The 18986-nt window shown below is 47.5% G+C and overlaps 1 protein-coding gene across 1 annotated transcript in view; it reads right to left on the bottom strand.

Moving 5' to 3' along the window:
• Positions 1 to 18986, bottom strand: part of ELP3 (elongator acetyltransferase complex subunit 3) — a 131669-nt gene that overhangs the window by 14952 nt on the left and 97731 nt on the right. Inside the window, exon 14 of the mRNA XM_009563769.2 lies at positions 16362 to 16443. Within this exon, the coding sequence (XP_009562064.1) occupies positions 16362 to 16443 (82 nt within the window). The remainder of the gene's footprint in view (positions 1 to 16361; positions 16444 to 18986) is intronic.

Consider the following 18986-nt stretch of genomic DNA (forward strand, 5'->3'; position numbering starts at 1 on the left):
CCATAGATCCACATCCTTCTTGTGCTGAGGACTCCAGAACTAGACACAGGGCTCCAGGTAATGCAAAGAGATGCAGACCCTTTTTCATGGAGCTGATCCTTTCTCCACCCTGTGATCAAGTATTGGGCTTCATAAATGAAAATGATGGAAGAAACACCATGACATAACCAGACCTTTACTCTCCCCTTTCCAACACGTCTTTATAGTCTACAGATTTATTTTTATTTAACCCGATTTAAATCCAGGATGGTTGGGTGTGGTCTAGGATACAGCCAATCCGAAGAACTTGTTTCTTCCTCTCCTGCACCTCCCACATGAAAGACAGCATCCCCTCTTTGCAGTGAGTCCTTCCAATCAGAGATCTCTCATCCAGCAAATGAGGTTGCTTACCCCCACCCCCTCCTGGCTCATCAGGTCCTCCCCAGTTCCCACCTGCAGAAGAAGCCTTAGCAATTTCTTCAGAGGAACCACTTCCAGTTTATGGGTTAACATAAGCTGTGAGGAATCCTTCTGTTGCAGAGCACTGACAGTGACTCACCAGTAAGTTCAAGGTCAAAGAGGGATGTCTGGAGATACCAGCTTTGAAAACCAGTGCTTCTCATTTGCTGGGATGGGTTTGCCAAACACCAAAAGCATCAAATGTAGTTTGTTTCTGGAGAGACATTATACAGTGGGAACCTGGTGTACCTGAGGGCTTGGCAGGGTACAGACGCACTGGCCCCGCTCTGGAAAGGTATATTGGTTGTAAGGAATAAAGTAGAATCATAGAATCATGGAATGGCTAGAGATGGAAAGGACCTTAAAGCCCATCCAGTTCCAACCCCCTGCCATGGAACACCTCCCAGTGGATCAGGTTGCTCCAAGCTCTATCCAACCTGGCCTTGAACATCTCCAGGGATGGGGCAGCCACCACTTCTCTGGGCAACCTGGGCCAGGGCCTCCGTTGGGAAATATTTCTTGCTGTACAGCACCCTGATAGAATCCTGTGTGATTCCAGTACCCTGGTAGAATAATCCAGTGAGCTGCTTAGGCGGTGGCAGGGGAATAAAGCAGATATGCTCTGTTTCCTCCTATCCTGTCCCACTGCACCAGCTGTGTGTTGGGCAAAGTGTGGAGCTAACAAGGAAAAACAGAGCAGAAGCCTTACTGTATTAACAATGGATCACTCGGAGACTCTCTGATCTGCTCTTAAGGACAAATCTCAAACCCAAGACAGCTACCAATACCTTTACTTTCAAATAAAACCAAGTAAAGAACGGTAGAATCAAAGAACTGACTTTCTGGCATTCAACTTTCGGGGTGCTTCTTAGCACACAGGTGATGCCCTGGCTAGAACTGATTTTTAAATGCGACAAAACCCCATCCTAGACGTTCCAGATGGTGAGATTCCATCTCATTGATCTCTTCATTACCAGAAGCAATACTTCATTAACGACTACACAGGCCTGCCCAAACCCAGCTGCACAGGCAGCATCGCCAGGCAGGGGAGAGAAAGCCACCACACCAACGCCAGCTTTAACGGCAGCAGAGGAAGGCAGAGCTGACAGATCTTCTCACTCTAAACCAAGTAAAATTAAATATTTAAGACTTATTACTGTGACTTGTCTTACACTTCAACAAAGTGCTGCCACCATGCATGGAGAGAGACAGAGCAGCGAAATGTGTCTGCTACTCAGCCCCAGACTTGTTGAGTTAAAGGTTTGTAAGGTTTTACATCTACAGGCTCCATAATGTCACAAGGCTCCTTCCAGAGCTGGTTGCTGCAATATCCAACCCAGCTGGTAAGGTATTACTGAGAGATCGGGGATTTAGGATGACTCACCAAGCATGTGAGGCATTCATGATCGATTTTCTTTCCTATGGGCTACGAGATTTTAAACACCAATGAAGGAACACTCAGCAATCCTGAGAGTGAGGCTACGAGTCATGAAATCAGCAGTGTCCCCATGCACCTGCTTCATCAGAGAAGCACAGAATCACAGAATGGGTTTGGTGGGAAGGGACATTTAAAGCCCATCCAGTCCAACACCCCTGCAATGAGCAGGGACACCTCCAACCAGATCAGGTTGCTCAGAGCCTTGCCCAAACTGGCCTTTAGTGTTTTCAGGGATGGGGCATCGGCCACCTCTCTGGGCAACCTGAGCCACTGCCTCACCACCCTCGGTGTAAAAAACATGGCTTCAGCAATTTGTGTCAGTACCTGTCCAGTGCAGGAAGGCAGGGATAAGAAACCAGCCTTTTCTTCTGAACTCCCTCTTACTCATCAGAACCAGAAAGAGATCATAGAATCATAGAATGTTTTGGGTTGGAAGGAACCTTAAAGATCTGTACTGAAGAACAACTTAAAAGGTTCTTGCAGATCTACAGTTTAATAGGGCTGATTGCTACAGCAGATGTTACCAGCTCCTGGTGGGTAGAAGTAGTGTAAGAAAAGGTCAGAAAGACCCCAAATGCTTCCCAGGAACCCTATGATGTGTTCCTGTAAGCAACAGGCACACTCAAAGGCTTAGATGGCTCCAGTCTAAGGTTCTGACTGCACATATTTTTAATAAAAAGCATCAAAACACTGAAAAAATAATCACAGAATCATTAAGGTTGGAAAAGACCTCTGAGCTAATCCAGTCCAAATGTCAGCTCAACACCACTCTGCCAACTAAACCACATCCCCAAGTGCCACAGCCACATGGATTTTGAACCCCTCCAGGGATGGAGACTCCACCACTGCCCTGGGCAGCCTCTGCCAGGGCTTCACCACTCTTTCTATACAAGGCCACTGGAACAACTACATTAGCAAGTCTGCAGAGCAAGGAGGCCCTGAAGAGGTTCCGGTGTGGCAAATAATGAATACAGTTAATAGAAGTGGATACTGGCTAGTATATCCCTTTCAAATTTTGCAGACAACGCCCCTTACCTGCTCTGCAGAAACACTGTTCAGCTTTGTTCTGAACAAAGCTCACCGAGATGGGCGGTTAATGAGGACTGTGCATGCTACGGGCGATGTTTCTCTGGCTCTTCCCCAGCTACTCGACTTCTCTGATGATCCAGCTAATGAAGCAACCCGGTGATGCTTGACATCACCTGATCCTCCACGCCTACCATTCAGAAATCCATCCTGCCTTCCCACCGGCACCTTCAGCCACGGCGCACTCAGGCGTGAAACATCCCTGGCCTGTGTCCATGTTAATTTTCTACTTGACAGAACACAAATAGAAACCTGGTCTGGGGGAAAACTAATTGTCTTGCTGCATAGTAATTAGCTTCTAGCAGGGAAACGGCAGTGGTGCCAGACCTCCACACCACCGTGATAAAGCTGCTACGTCACTGAGATGGAGCGAAGCTACAGTGAAATCTCGCTGCAGGGAAACATTAAACGACTGCTTCAGAAGATGAGGCGTGCCGGTGCGGATTTGGCTGTGGTTCCAGACACCTCGCCAGTCTTGGCAGTAAATTACCATGGCTACTGGAGACAGCGTTAGGCACAAAATGCCCGCGCTTTAAAGGAGAAAGGAAAGGGTGTTTATTAATGGACCTCAGTGCACTCTGTTTGAGCAGGGCAAGCATCTGCGATAGGGGAATTCAATCTCATCCCCCACCTCCCCAAACAAGCGTCTTCTGTACAGAGATAAGGAAACAATCCTGTTGGTACAAGCCAAGCCGGTCTGCTTTTCTGATGCCAGCATAAACAGATAATGCTGACAGACGTCACAGCAGATACTGCAGCCGAAAAAGCTCTTCTGTGCAAGAATGGTGTATTTATAGGGCAAGCTTTTAGTGTTTGAAAAGTAATTTGCCATCTTATGGAGCATAAGTATTTGGTCTGTGCATTCCTAGTCACTGCCCTTGGAGTGGCCAGCAACCTCACCCAAAGCATCTCAGCTTTGGAGTCACTAAAAAGCTCACTTGCTTCAACCACTGTGCTCCTCAAGGACAATCAGTAGGATGTCAGCCTTTTATGGACATCACAGCAGTACGATGGTGCTGTCCCACTCCTTCTGTTCCGAGGTGTTCCAGGCCAGGCTGGATGAGGGTTTGAGCAACCTGATACAGTGGAAGGCATCCCTGCCCATGGCAGGGGGCTTGGAACTGGGCTTCAAGGTCCCTTCCAACCCAAACCACTCTATGATTTGATGATTTAGTTAGCTGATTTATGCTAGGTAGGCAGGGAAAGACAGCTACTCAATAGCTGGATGCTTTCAATACCTCTGCTGTGAATAAGGGAATACTCAGCAGTAGCACCACCTTAAGAAGAAACTTGGGTTATGGAGATAAAGTAAATATGCAATGTCTGACATGTGGGTAGGGGCAATCCCATGCACAAATCCAGGCTGGGTGGAGAATGGATTTGGAGCAGCCCTGAGGAGAAGAACTTCGGGTGCTGGTGGATGAGAAGCTCAACATGAGCCAGCAATGGGCGCTTGCAGCCCAGAAAGGCAACAGTGTCCTGCGCTGCATCCAGAGAAGCGTCACCAGGAGGACAAGTGAGGGGGATTCTGTCCCTCTGCTCTGCTAAGACCTCACCTGGAGTCTTGTATCCAGTTCTGGAATCCTCAGCACAGGAAGGACAGGGATCTGCTGGAGTGAGTCCAGAGGAGGTCACGAAGACGATCCGAGGGCTGAAGCACCTCCCATGTGAGGACAGGCTGAGAGAGTTGGGATTGTTCAACCTGGAGATGAGAAGGCTGTGGGGAGACCTTAGGGCAGACTCCCAGTACTGAAAGAGGCTCCAGGAAGGTTGGGGAGGGACTTTTGATCAGAGAGTGCAGGGATAGGATGAGGGAGAAAGGTTTGAAGCTGAAAGGAGGAGACTGAGATGAGATCTTAGGAAGAATGTTTTCCTGTGAGGGTGGGGAGGCCCTGGCCCAGGTTGCCCAGAGAAGTGGCGGCTGCCCCATCCCTGGAGGTGTTGAAGGCCACGTTGGATGGGGCTTGGAGCAGCCTGGTCCAATAGGAGGTGTCCCTGCCCATGGCAGGGGATTGGAACTGGATGAAGTGTGAAGTCCCTTCCCACCCAAACAGTTTTGTGACTCTATGACTCTAACTATGTGCTGTCTCTGTTAGACACCACTGTTACTGAAGCCAGCAGCCTCTGCTGTGTCCACAGAAAGTGGAATTGGAGGTAGCTACCTGCACTCTGCAGTGTAAAGTTTAGGGGTGAAATGCCTTTCACATGCTGAAGACATGCAAAGGGTGCACAGAAGCAGTGGTGAACAGCATGACTAAGGTTTGGAGCTGACAGCATTGAAAATCCACATGCCAAGCCAGTAGTTATCCCTAACGCAGGAGGAGACGTATCCTTCAAACCCTGCCCCTTACGACAAGAACAGCAATGTTACACACAGAGTCAAAGCAAGACATTTTGTTGCCAGGACAGGATGTCAGTTTGGCACAACCCCAAAGCTTCTCACAAAGAGGAGCAGGAGATGAGGGACTCAGTGAGAAGCTGGCAAAGCATTTACAACCCAGAGCATACTTGGAGCCTAGAGGAACACATGGTAAAGCCAGGCTGCCTGGACACAGGTGAGCTCTGATGCATGGATATCTTGTGCTCGGATATTACTAAGACACGCAGTGGCACAGGCAGCTCAGAGCCACTCAGGTATCGGCTTGCTGTGCTCCAAGTCTTCAAGGTAGAGGCAGTAAGACCATTAAACCCAGGCAGAATGACAGCAGCACTGAATCACAGAAACACAGAATGTCTTGTGTTGGAAGGGATCCACAAGGATCATCAAGTCCAACTCCTGTCCCTGCACAGGACAAACCCAACATTCACACTGTGTGTCGGAGGGTGTTGTCCAAATGCTTCTGGAATATTGGCAGGCTTGATGTCACAGGAGCTGTTTCAGTGTTCCACCACCCTCTGGTGAAAAACCTGTTCCTATTATCCAGCCTAACGCTTCCCTGGCACATCTTCCTGCCATTCCCTCGGGTCCTATCGCTGGTGGCCAGAGAGAAGAGCTCAGTGCTTGCTTCTCCTCTCCACTTTGTGAGGAAGCTGTAGAGCACAATGAGGTCTCCCCTCAGTCCCCTCCAGACCAAGTGACTTCAGCTGCTCCCCATACAGCTTTCCCTATAAACCCTTCCCCAACTTTGTGGCCTCCTCTGGACACTCTCCAGTAGTTTCATATACTTGTTATACTGTGGCACCCAAAACTACACTCAGTACTCAAAGTGAAGCCACACCAGAGTGGAGCAGAGCAGGACAATCTTCTCCCTTGACCGTCTGGCAATGCCATGCTGGATGCACACCAGGACATGGCTGGCCCTCTTGTCTGCCAGGGCATACTGCTGGCTCATGTTCATGTTCACTGGCTCAGCTCTAGGCTGTGATGCTTTCTCCCTCCTTGGATGAGCAGCTGGGCTTTGGTCGGTGGGACTGGGCACCTTCAGGGGCAGCAAGTCCTCATAAGTGACCTTGAATGTGTGCGTGCTGCTGTTGCTTTGCGCCGCTGTGCTCACTTACTTGCGCACACCCTCTGTCTCTGTAGAGCTGCTGATTACAGACTCCCTCCAGATTTCCTAGGCTGCTCTGACAGATGACGCATGCATTAAAAGAACAGAAATATTTGGGACAGGAACTTTCCAGAAACTGCACCTGCATTCACATCATTTAAGTTCACTGAGATTATTAGAAAAGGAGGTAGGGAAGCACTTCTGCCACATGTTTTTCAGTATTCTGTGTAACTATGGAACTCCCTGTACTTGGTGCTGGTGAGGCCACAACTGAAATGCTGGGTTCAGTTTTGGGCCCCAACTTCCAACAAAGACGTTGAGGGTCTGCAGCACATTCACAGAAGGGGAATGGAGCTGAGGAAGCGGCTGGAGCCCAGGGGTTTTGGGAATGGCTGAGGGCCCTGGAATTGTTGAACCTGAAGAAAAGGAGGCTGAGGGGAGACCTCACCACTGTCTACAACTGCCTAAAAGGAGGTTGTAGCGAGGTGAGTGCTGGTCTCTTCTCCCAAGTGACAGCGATAGGACGAGAGGAAATGGCCTCAAGTTGCTCCAGGGGATGTTCAGATTGGACATCAGGGAAAAAATTCTTCACCAAAAGGGTTCTTGGGCACTGTCAGAGGCTGCTAAGGGATGTGAAGTCACCATCCCTGGAGAGACTTAAAAGATGGGTAGATAGGGTGATCAGGGATCCAGTTTAGTAGTGGGCAGCTATGGTTGGACTCAATGAACTCAAAGGTCTTTTCCAAAAGAATGATTCTGTGATTCTACTTTAAAAGGGAAATGTATCAGCCCTCTATTGCTCGGGTGCTTCAAGTAATTGTAAAGCACTGACTTGAATCTCTCTGGTCATTGCTACTGGCAAAGGTAACCACCAAAATGAGAGGATGACATCGGAAGCATTAAGCTCCTGCATGGAGAAACAGACCCACAATGTGTGAGCTGGTTTGGGCACACTCAGTCAGGAGCTTTACGTCATTCCAGAGTAGGATGACCAAGGACTTCAAATATGTCAGAATTTCTTGTATGATACATTTCACATACACATCAGTGATGCTCTTTTAAAGACACAGTTTGAAGTACATGTTACAGGTTTAGGGTCAGAAAGGGCTAATTAAGGTGATGATCAGAGGGCTGGAGCACCTCCCGTATGAGGACAGGCTAAGAGAAATGGGGTTGTTCAGCCTGGAGAAGAGAAAGCTGAGGGGAGACCTTAGAGCAGCCTCACTGTACTGAAAGGGGCTTCAGGAAAGCTGGAGAGGCGCTCTTGATCAGGGAATTGCAAGGGTAGAATCATAGAATCAAAGAAATGTTTGCTTTGAAAAGACTTTTGAGATCATTGAGTCGAACTATCAGCCCAGCCCCACTGTGCCCACTAAACTATGTCCCAGACTGCCATGGCCACATGGGTTTTGAACCCTTTCAAGGATGGGGAGTCCACCACTGTACTGGGCAGCCTCTGCCAGGGCTTCACCACTCTTTCTGTGTAGAAAGTTTTCCTAATATCCAATCAAAACCTCCCCCTGCACAACCTCAGAGCCTGACCTCTTCCTCGCTCCAACCTCCTTCCCAGGAGCTGAAGAGAGCAATGAGGTCTCCCCGCAGCCTTCTCTTCTTCAGACTAAACAGCTCCATGGCCCTCAGCCGCTCCCAGAACCCCTGCGCTCCAGACCCTTCCTCAGCTCCGTTCCCCTTCTCCAGACGCGCTCTAGCCCCTCAATGTCTTTCTTGGAGTGAAGGACCCAAAATTGAACCCAGGATTCAAGGTGCAGCCTCAGCAGTGCTGAGTGCAGGGGGATGATCCTTTCCCTGCTCCTGCTGGACACACCATGGTTGATCCACGCCAGGATGCTGTTGGCCTTCATTCCTCCAGATGCTGTGCAAATTCTGACAAAACCCCAACTCCCAATGGGGACCCTGGTCACTGCTGACACCTATAAACCATGAAATGGGAGGTAGAGCCTCAAAACAGAGCTCACAAAAATCCCACCCCAAAAAGAAACAGGTCAGTGAATTGAATGGGAAAAGAGAAGCAAAAGGGAATGCTTTGTTAGGGACTGCAATAGCATCATCATGCTGAAAGGAGAAAAAAGCCTGAGCATGGAATTCAAGCATTGGCTACTGCCTAATTGGAAGAAGCGATGATAAATTCAGCAGCCTACGAGCCTCGTGGACATCAGAGGAGTAACATGCTGAAAATTGTTTCAGTGTAATTTACATTTTTCAAAGGGAAAAAAGATGTAAATTCAAAGCAGGTACAACCAAAAGCAAAATAAATAAATTAATAACCCCACCAGAAAAACCAACACAGGCGAAAAAAAACCACACATGCAATTACAAATGCTGGAAAATGGTAAAACAGACATTTCAGATCAGCCCTCCCCAGAGCTCTGAATAATGGAGTGATGCCTCCAGGGTCTCTCATTCAGCTACCCAAGCCTGCATACTAATATACTCCTCACATCAGAAGGGGAGAAAGGCACCACTCATGCAGAAAATTACCTTAAATGAGCAACGACTTCATGATAAACAAGCCACTCATTTTTTTCCTTTGATTTAGGTGGTGGGGGGAACCTCTTCCCTTCTGCTAAGTAGCAAGCAGCATACTTCTGGCTCTTGCACCTTGCAAGCAGGCCACAAATCTGCCTTGTTATTGTCAATATTTAATTCTGGTTCATTTAGTCGAACATCCAGATATGACACAGCATATCTGGGGGAAGGATGTGCCTCGCAATCTTAGCATCCAGGGTCCAAAGCATCCAGCATCCAAGCTTTATGTAAAGCGGAGAATCTGCAGAGTGGCAATGCCAGAGGTAGAACTCCACCGTGACACACGCTATGTAACAAGAGTATCCACGGCTGGTATTGTTTCCCATCCCATCAGGATGTCCCTAATTTCCCCATGTGCTGCCAGAATCCAAAACACCCTCCCTAATCCAGCTTGCAAATGCTCATCATGCACTCCTAGGGCGTTTGTCATTGACTCCACAGTCGATTAAACGCAGTTTTCCCATCGGTCCTCTCCAAATGAAGTGATATTTAACTAGACAGACCATGAGGCAGCTGTGGTACAGCCTGGCTCACTTTGTGCATTGTTCCCTGGTTCATCGCCTCTGATGGCTTGTGGGTGCCTGATGCAGGGGACCTCACATTTTCCTTTGTTTGAAAGAACCCTTGCATGGTTTTAGGTACCATCATTATAAGCCTGTTAAATCCTGTCACATCTTTTGCCTATTCTGTCTGTAAATTAAACAACCCTAAGAGCAAAGAATCACAGAATCACAGAATAGTTTGGGTTGGAAGGGACCTTAAAGATCATCTAGGACTTATGATGAGAAGACAGGTTCAGCTGAAACTGTTCAGATTCATAAAATGGTTTAGGTTGGAAGGAAATTTTTAAGTGAAATCAGTTCCAATCCCCTGCCATGGGCAGGGACACCTCCCACTGCATCAGGTTGCTCAAAGCTCCATCCAACCTGGCCTTGAACACCTCCAGGGATGGGGCAGCCACCACTTCTCTGGGCAACCTGGGCCAGGGCCTCACCACTCTCACTGGAAAACACTTCTTCCTGAGATCTCATCTCAAACTCCCCTCTTTCAGCTTAAATCCGATCCCCCCCATCCTATCCCTGCACTCCCTGATCAAGATCCCCTCTCCAGCTCCAAGAACAGCAGGGAGAACAAAATGCTTTGGAAAGAGTCTGCTGGGAAACTCTGCATTTATATTTTTTTCCCTAGGAGTGGTAAAAAATGGGAAAATATGTTCTGAAGCAGTGCAGGAGCTGTTGGCATCCATTTGTGCATTCCTGTTATGTGATTTTAGAGGAATATCTGCTCACTGTCTCATGAATACCTCCGCTCATGATGCAGGGAGAGGTCCTCACCCTGTTCTGAAGAGGGTGACGGCAGCTGAGGAGGTGCGGAATGTGACCCAGATCGCTGGGTAAGACTGGTGAACCAGGGAGGAGCATTCATCTTTCCGTACCAGCCTTTAGAGACGAACAAAGCCCACCAGAGATAAGCCTGCCATAAGCCCAAAGGAGTTCTGAGCTAAAGCAGCAGTTGAAAAGCTGGATGCAAGCGTGTGTCACATTTTGGGTTATAAACATGACAAAGATGAAACCCACAACTAAACAAACTCACCTAAGAACAAGCTTTAAGCCCATAACCCCTGGCACAGCCTTGAGGAGAATTAGCACTTGTGGGCAGCGCAAGAACAGCACCATTCAGAGAGGAAGGTTCACGTGAAAGAAAACAACATTTATTTGTGCATCCCTGAAAAAAAGCTCTTGCTCACAGTTCTGAGTCCACACTATTTATATTGCTGGGTATTACAAGTCATTAGGATGGAAATCACCATTATTTTGTCATTAATCTGATTTCTAATAATTTTTTAATGGTGTGGCCAGCAGGAGTGAGGAAGGGATTGTCCCCCCGTATTTAGTGCTGGTGCAGCCACATCTCAAATCCCAGGGTCAGTTTTGGGCCCCTCACTCCAAGAAAGACATTGAGGGACTGGCGCCTGGAGAAGGGGAACAGAGCTGAGGAAGGGTCTGGAGCCCAGGGGTTCTGGGAGCAGCTGAGGGCCCTGGGGCTGCTTAGTCTGGACAAGAGGATGCTGAGGGGAGACCTCAACGCTCTCTGCAGCTCCCTAAAAGGAGGTTGGAACCAGGTGGGAGCTGGTCTCTTCTCCCAAGTAACAAGCAATAGGACAAGAGGAAATGGCCTCAGGTTGCACCAGGGGAGGTTTAGATTGGATACCAGGAACAATTTGGTTCCTGCAAGAGTGGTGAAGGGCTGGCAGAGTCTTCCCTGTGCAGTGCTGGAGTCTCCACCTCTGAGGCCAGGTGGGTGCTGGTCTCTTCTCCCAAGTAACAAGCGATAGAATGAGAGGAAATGGCTTCAGGTTGTGCCCAGGGAGGTTTAGATTGGCTACTGGGAAAAAATCCTTCCCTGAAAGAGTGGTGAAGCCCTGGCAGAGGCTGCCCAGGGCAGTGGTGGAGTCCCCATCCCTGGAGGGGTTAAAATAACATGTAGCCATGACATTTTGGGACATGGTTTAGTAAGCACAGTGGTGTTGGGCTGACAGTCAGACTGGATGATCTCAGAGGTCTTTTCCAGCCTTAATGATTCTATGATTCTAAATACTTCCTACCAGATTTATTTGAGAATTTGTAGGTGTTCTAGTTGTTTGGGGCTTATAAGCTAGGGGATCATATGGGCTGAGACTGGGGAAAGGGTTGCTGAGGAAGGAAGAAGCACAAAGGAGCTCTCCCCATACATTCAGCCTCTGCTTAATGTAATTGGATGATCTTTAATGTCCCTTCCAACCCTAACCATCCTATGATTCTATGATTTTGTGTAGGGTTTGTCTTACCAGTCCTTCCTCTGCCCACTCTGAGGAAAGCTCCTGCAGTGGGGATCACCCAAAATCCCTAACAACTCAAGACAGGTTACTGCTTTCCAAAACTGCTCAGCTGAGACAGATGCAGGACAGGTGGGAGTCTCTGGTCTGTATTACACAGAGGTTAGGCCACATTATATATGAATCTTTGTAAGATACATTATAGTATATAATAAAAAAGCTTCCTACCAGAACACCCTTGCAGAATGCCGCCTTTGCAGAAACATCCTTGCTTAAGGGCAGCAATATTCCTTTACATGCTTGCACCGAAATCCCAGTTAATACAGTTATCCAGCCTGTTTTCAAAGCTGTTACATTATTAAACCTTCAAAATTGGAGTTCATTAAGAACCAGAGGATTGTACAGAGCAGCTATTCCAGAGCACCAATCCTCTAGCGCGGCTTTATCCTTGGCTTCTTCCAAATCCCCCTAATTAATTTTTTTCGAAGGCCATCAATCTGAAGCAGACAAACATGAAAGAGTCAATTCATTAACGGTCCCGTATTTCCACTTATCTTGGGCCACTTCGTTTCTTATTAATAGCTAATAAGATTGGCATTTCTAAAAATAACCAACCAGCGCTGGAAGCAAAACTCCAGGGAGCCCTCACAAAGCCCATCAATCCTCCCAGCAACACTTCTAAGTCTCGGCCTCAGGTCTCCCGAGCACAGTTGGCAATCTCCGAGGCAGCCCATGAATCAACATCCAATATGAACTACAAGACACCGATTACTCAAGTAATTTATTACTTCTAGGGTGACCAAAATGCTGTTTACACGAGGAAATTAGGATACTCGAGAGTCTAACGTGCCCTGACAATCCACCTCTGATTTACGCCCAAACCTAGTTTCTCCCCCCTTAACATTCTTCATCGCGGGTGAATTTGAAACTGGTAATGATGCATCAGGTTTATTTTTAGTTGTGTCCCAGTGATGAGTGGAGTCCCTCAGCGCTCCATATTGGAACCAGTGCTGTTTAATATATTCATCAATGATGTAGACAGCAAGATTGAGTGCACCCTCAGAAAGTTGGCAGAAAACACCAAGCTGAGTGATGTAGTTGAAATGCCAGAAGGCTGGGATGTCATCCAGAAGGACCTAGACAAGCTGGAGAAGTGGGCCTGGGTGAATATCATGAGGTTAAACAAGGTCAAGTACAAGGTCCTACACCTGGGTTGAGAAAATCCGCAGTTTCAATACAGGATGGGGAATGATGTGATTGAGAGCAGCCCCGAGGAGGAATACTTGGGGTGCTGGTGGATGAGAAGCTGGACACGAGCTGGCAATGTGTGCTTGCAGCCCAAGAGGTCAACCATATCCTGGGCTGCAATCCAAAGCAGTGGGACCAGCAGCGCCAGGGAGGGGATTCTACCCCTCTGTTCTCATGAAACCTCACCTGGAGCCCTGCATCCAGTTCTGGAGTTCTCAGCACAGGAAGGACATGGATCTGTTGGAGCAAGTCCACAGGAGGCCATGAAAATGATCTGAGGGCTGCAGCATCGCCCGTCTGAGGACAGGCTGAGAGAGTTGGGATTGTTCAGCCTGGAGAAGAAAAGGCTGTGGGGAGATGTTAGAACAGCCTCCCAGTACTGAAACGGGCTCCAAGAAAGCTGGGGATGGACTTTTTAGCAAGGCCTGATGTGACAGGACAAGGAGTAATGGCTTTAAACTAAGGGAGGGGAGATTTAGACTGGATATAAGGAAGAACTGTTTTCCTTTGAGTGTGGTGAGGCACTGGCACAGGTTGCCCAGAGAGATGGTAGGTGCGCCATCCCTGGAAATATTCAAGGTCAGGTTGGATGGAGCTCTGATCTGCTTAAAGATGTCCTTGCTCCTGCAGCAGGGGTGGACTGGATGACCTGTAAAGGTCTCTTCCAACCCAAACCATTCTATGAGTATAAGTTCTGAACTTCCTTTTAACTGCAAAAGGCGAAGGCAAGAGTAGCAGTTTCCTTACACACACGAGCCCGCGTGTTCCAGCAGCACCAACAGACCAGGAGATGAGTCACCGACTAGGATGAACGCTTTTCTCCCTGGTGGAGAGTACAGAAACCAGGTGGGATCAGTTTAATTTCTATTCCCAGCCTTGTGATTGCGGATTCCCAGCTGCTTAGGAGAACGACACTGAGATCAGTCACCCCAACCTGATTATTACGGTCCTACTGATCTTAATCAGGAGGCGAGCGTGAATTACTCACTTGTTACTCGTCTACATGTTTGTATCGAGTGATTTTACAGTAATGCCTGATAGAGAACATAAAAATGCAAACACTTCACCCTGAAATATGACTCACTGCTGAGGGGGAAGGAGCTTCAGCCCTCCTTGAAACCAGAAATGGGCAAGCACAAGACACGATACCTCCCCTAAGAAGGGGACATCTGCATTTTCAGGAGAGTGAAATGATGTTCATTTGAAGAGTCCTGACTAGGTTATACGTGGGAAGAAAACAGAGGCAGAGCGGTAAAGATTATGCCTGAACTCCTCCAGGGAGTCTGGACAAAAGGATAATTGGCGCTGGCAGAGAACACACTCTGCCATGGAGGAAAGAGGCTTCTGATGAGTGAGGCTCTAATGGACACAGCCTGACATGTCAGGAAATGTTGAATACCACCTTGATCAGGATGGGCAGCAAATCAGCTGGACAAGAGAGAGGCGTTTCTAACATAAACGCACTAAAAGCAGATTAGTCACACGGTGGTGTTTTTCTTTCTTTCCTATTTTTCATAACCACTTGTAACCGTATTGTCTGGTTTGGATGTTGCATATACATACTCTCTTCTCTATTTACCTTAATCTGGATCGAGTTAAATGCATTTCCAAACCAACTCCAAGACGTCCTTCAACCCAACGCTGTGGCAAATAACCACCCATAGACTCCCGTATGACTCCAGACTTATCCGGCTCCTCAAATTCATAGAATCACAGAATCATAGAACAGTTTGGGTTGGAAGGGACCTTAAAACCCATCCAGTTCCAACCCCGTTAGTATAGACAGAGACACCTCCCACTGGAGCAGGTTGCTCAAACACTCATCCAACCCAGCCTTGAACACCGCCAGGGATGGGGCAGCCACAATTTCCCTGGGCAACCCGGGCCAGGGCCTCCCCACTCTCGTTGTGAAGAATTTCTTCCTGATGATCCAAGAGCTGGAGCACGTCCCCTATGAGGACAAGCTGAGAGAGTTGGGATTGTTCAGCCTGGAGATGAGAAGGCTGCAGGGAGGCTTTAGAGCAGACTCCCAGTACTGAAAAGGGCTCCAGGAAAGCTGGGGAGGGGCTCTTGATCAGGGAGTGCAGGGATAGGACAAGGGGGAACGGTTTGAAGCTGAAAGAGGGGAGATAAAGATGAGATCTCAGGAAGAAATATTTTCCTGTGAGGGTAATGAGGCCCTGGCCCAGGTTGCCCAGAAAAGTGGTGGCTGCCCCATTCCTGGAGATGTTCAAGGCCAGGTTGGATGGAGCTTTGATCAACCTGATCCAGTGGGAGGTGTCCCTGCCCATGGCAGGGGGTTGGAACTGGATGGGCTGTAATGTCCCTTCTCACCCAATCCATTCCATGGTTCTATGAAATACCTTTCAGCAGATGGCTGCTGCTTGCATGCTGCCCTCCCTCACACACTGGCCACTCATCAAGACGGTGCACTGTGGCTTTTCAAGACACAGGGACACTACACAGCTGGAAACACCCAGAGCAGCTCTTCACTTCAGTGCTCAGTACCGTGACCAAAGCTGCGGTTTTCTGCTTTTCATGGGTTTTGGTAGGGCAGCAGCAGATTATTATTGTTTTAAACAGGTCTATATTCAAGCATACATTAATCTCATGCCAACATGATTCTCTTCCCATATAATTCGCCAGCTTCTCTTCTTATATCCCTGTAAAAGCTTTCTACAGCTAACATAACTGCTAGTATAAGGTAAATTATAGCACAAAGGCAGTCCTGACCTTGACTTCACACACACGAGCAATGAACTGATGTCACTCTCCTTAGTCACAATGCCTTGAAAATGAAATAGGAGAAAGGGCTGCAGCTCTTTCTTATATAGCTCCCTTCTTCATGATAATGCTTAATGTATCCTAAAAGCACATCTGTCCGCCCTAATGATGGCACTTGCAGAAAGACTCTAAAATGGAGGCCAGCAATTTTCTATCCTCCTAAGCTCTGGAAAGCAGCCCTCGACAATAACAATCCATGACGGAGCCGAGTCAGTGAGGTCGGAAAGTGCAGAGTTTGGAGGAGGAAGATATCCACAGTCATGCAGGTGGTCTCCTTCGGCACTAAGGGCAGGATGGTGCCCTGCAGCGTGTCCTTTGGTTTGCTGCTTAAAATAACAGCCTTGTCTGGACAAAGCCACGAAGGAATTTGACTCCATTACCAAGAAGCATCTGCTGATGCTCGTTTTCTACCTAATACGATGAATGCTCACAGCAGTGGCATTTGCTGCAGTGGGTTTATTTTCAGATTAAGATATATATTCATTTATATATATATAAAGGGATAAAGAAAAGGTACCTGAAATTACAGCAATTTTCCATGACCCATGCTCCTCCTTGGCTATTCTTTCTGCCTCCTCCATTAATAACATTCCGAATCCCTGCAATGGGAGAAAGAACAGGAAAAAGGGTAAGTTCTGTAAAAATAGAAACAATAAGCAAGGTCAGAATGTAAGCATTAGTATAACAGTTCCAAAAGTCTCCTGTTTTTGACATCCGAATGATCAAAACCATACTGCAGGAGAGGGCTTAAGAGTACCACAGCAGAGGTGTGCCAATATCGAGCTCTAAAGGGGAGCACCATCAGCGGTTTCTCTGACCATGACATTATTAGAGTCTGGAGAATAAGTCTTATGAAAAGCAGCTGAGGGACCTGGGGCTGTTTAGTCTGGAGAAGAGGAGGCTGAGGGGAGACCTCACCAATGTCTACAATTACCTGAAAGAAGATTGGAGTGAAGTGGGTATTGGACTCTTCTCCCAAATAGCAAGAGATAGGACAAGAGGAAACGGCCTTGAGTTGTGCCAGGGGAGGTTTAGATTGGATATTAGGAACAATTTCTTCCCCAAAAGAGTGGTGAAGCCCTGGCAGAGGCTGGAGATTCCATCTCTGGAGCGGTTAAAAAAACGTGGTCATGGCACTTTGGGACATGGTTTAGTAGGCACAATGGGGTTGGGCTGATGGTTGGACCAGACGAGCTTAGAGGTCTTTTCCAACTTTAATAATTCTATGATTCTATTTGTAGGCAGTCCTAGTGTCTGGCTGCTTCTCAATGGCAGGAACAGAATGAAGCTAAACTCATTGATAAATCAGCTTGGTAGGCATTCCATAACTCCTGGAGCTGGACAAGCCCATCCTGCTGAGACAGCCAATCCTAAATAACAGTTGCCCACCCCAACGTCTGCCTCACTAAACCTGGGCTTGGGCTAGCTAATTAAACGTAGCCAGAGTGCAAACGCCAGTCACAATTGCCTCCGCTGATTGTGGAAGGATCCTAGCGCCATTCTGACTGGGCACATCAGTCGACTACAGATCCAGAGACAGGCCCTGTTGCTCTCCACTTCCCCGAAGGCACATCCTGCCTTAGCCCCTCACAGTCTTTATTCCCATAGCTCCTCTAGGAGTCATGAGCTGCTGCCACGCTCGTTTTGGGATGATAAATTGAGGCACTAGTGGGGGTTACCCACAAACCACTGTGGGACCCTTGCAGACCTAGGCTGGGCTCAAGTTCTGTCCCGCTCTTCTAAGCTCAGCTCTTGAAACAGGAGGTGCCCAATCAAAAAGAATTGCAGAAGAACACGTTAATATGGAAAAATATGGTGGCTGCCCTATCCCTGGAGGTGCTCAGGGCCAGGTTGGATAGAGTTTTGAACAACCCGATCCAGGGGGAGGTTGGAACTGGATGGGCTTCAAGGTCCCTTCCAACCCAAACCATTCTATGATTCTTTGATAAAAGTCTGGACCAATCCCATGCCTCAATATACATTTGGAAACTCAGATGGCAAGAGATCTAGTGAAATCACAATAAATGCTTCAAAATATGGGAAGAGTCTTTCCACTCTATTTAACAATTTTGTTCTCTCACATATATGGGAATAATTGATTGGATGAATCCACTCCTAACATTAGGATGCAGGAATTACACTCAGCTCTTTGTTCATCTGTTTTCCTGACAAGATGTACAGAACTGGGCTGTGGCGAGACTGACGCAGATGTGATTTAATTCAAAAAAAGCATTTAACACTTACAGGCATTTTAAATAACACACAGAAATCTTCATTCTGAAGCGTCCTTCTAATCAGAAATTGCCCGCACAACTGTGAAGAAGAACGCTTTCTGATTAACCTCTTGAGCACTGACTATTCTGAACAAACATGAGTGCATCATATGCTGTGAAATTTCAATTTGTAGCATATTTTAAGGTTTGTAGTTGGCTACTTCCAATTATCTTCTCTCTCGCTCTCTCTTTTGCCTTTTATATTTTTTCAAATACTCAGAATGGCCACTTTTTCCTTTCTAAAGTTTTAAGTGTTCATTATTCTATAGTGGAAACATCCAATTCCCACCCTCTTCTCCCCTTCCCCTCCAGTCACTGCCTTCTGGTCACACATCTCCAGCGTCCAGCAAAACCACATCTTAATGCACACACTCAGGGACAGATTAATAAATACAAAGAAGTTAATTTAAAACATCAGCCCCGAGCACTTCTGCTAAAGAGGCCAAACTGACTGCTTCTTTAAAGCTCAGTCAAAAGGTTGAAAACATACTGAAGTAAAATGTAAATCACATTTTACTCACTGCAAGCCACAGCATGTTGCATGCAGCACAAGTATAATGTGCCATTTTCATACTCTGCAAGGAATCAGAAACACAGCCTTCCACTCGACTCTTCCCATGCTTTAAGATCTATGTGAACTGGCCTGACGAGTGTGTCTGAATCAAAACAGTGTCAGACCCAACAAAGCGACATTACTCGGGAGTCTCACCACTATCACTCAAACTGATACACATCTCAAACCAAAGCTGGATTTCTTGCTTTGGTAGGAAGAACGCATTCAATAATTGCCTACAGGAAAGCTGGGAGCAGCTCTTTCTCAGCGAGTGCAGGGATAGGATGAGGAGGATCGAATTTAAGCTGAAAGAGGA

This window comes from Cuculus canorus, chromosome 3 (assembly GCF_017976375.1).
Source record: "Cuculus canorus isolate bCucCan1 chromosome 3, bCucCan1.pri, whole genome shotgun sequence".
In the NCBI taxonomy this organism is placed as follows: domain Eukaryota; kingdom Metazoa; phylum Chordata; class Aves; order Cuculiformes; family Cuculidae; genus Cuculus; species Cuculus canorus.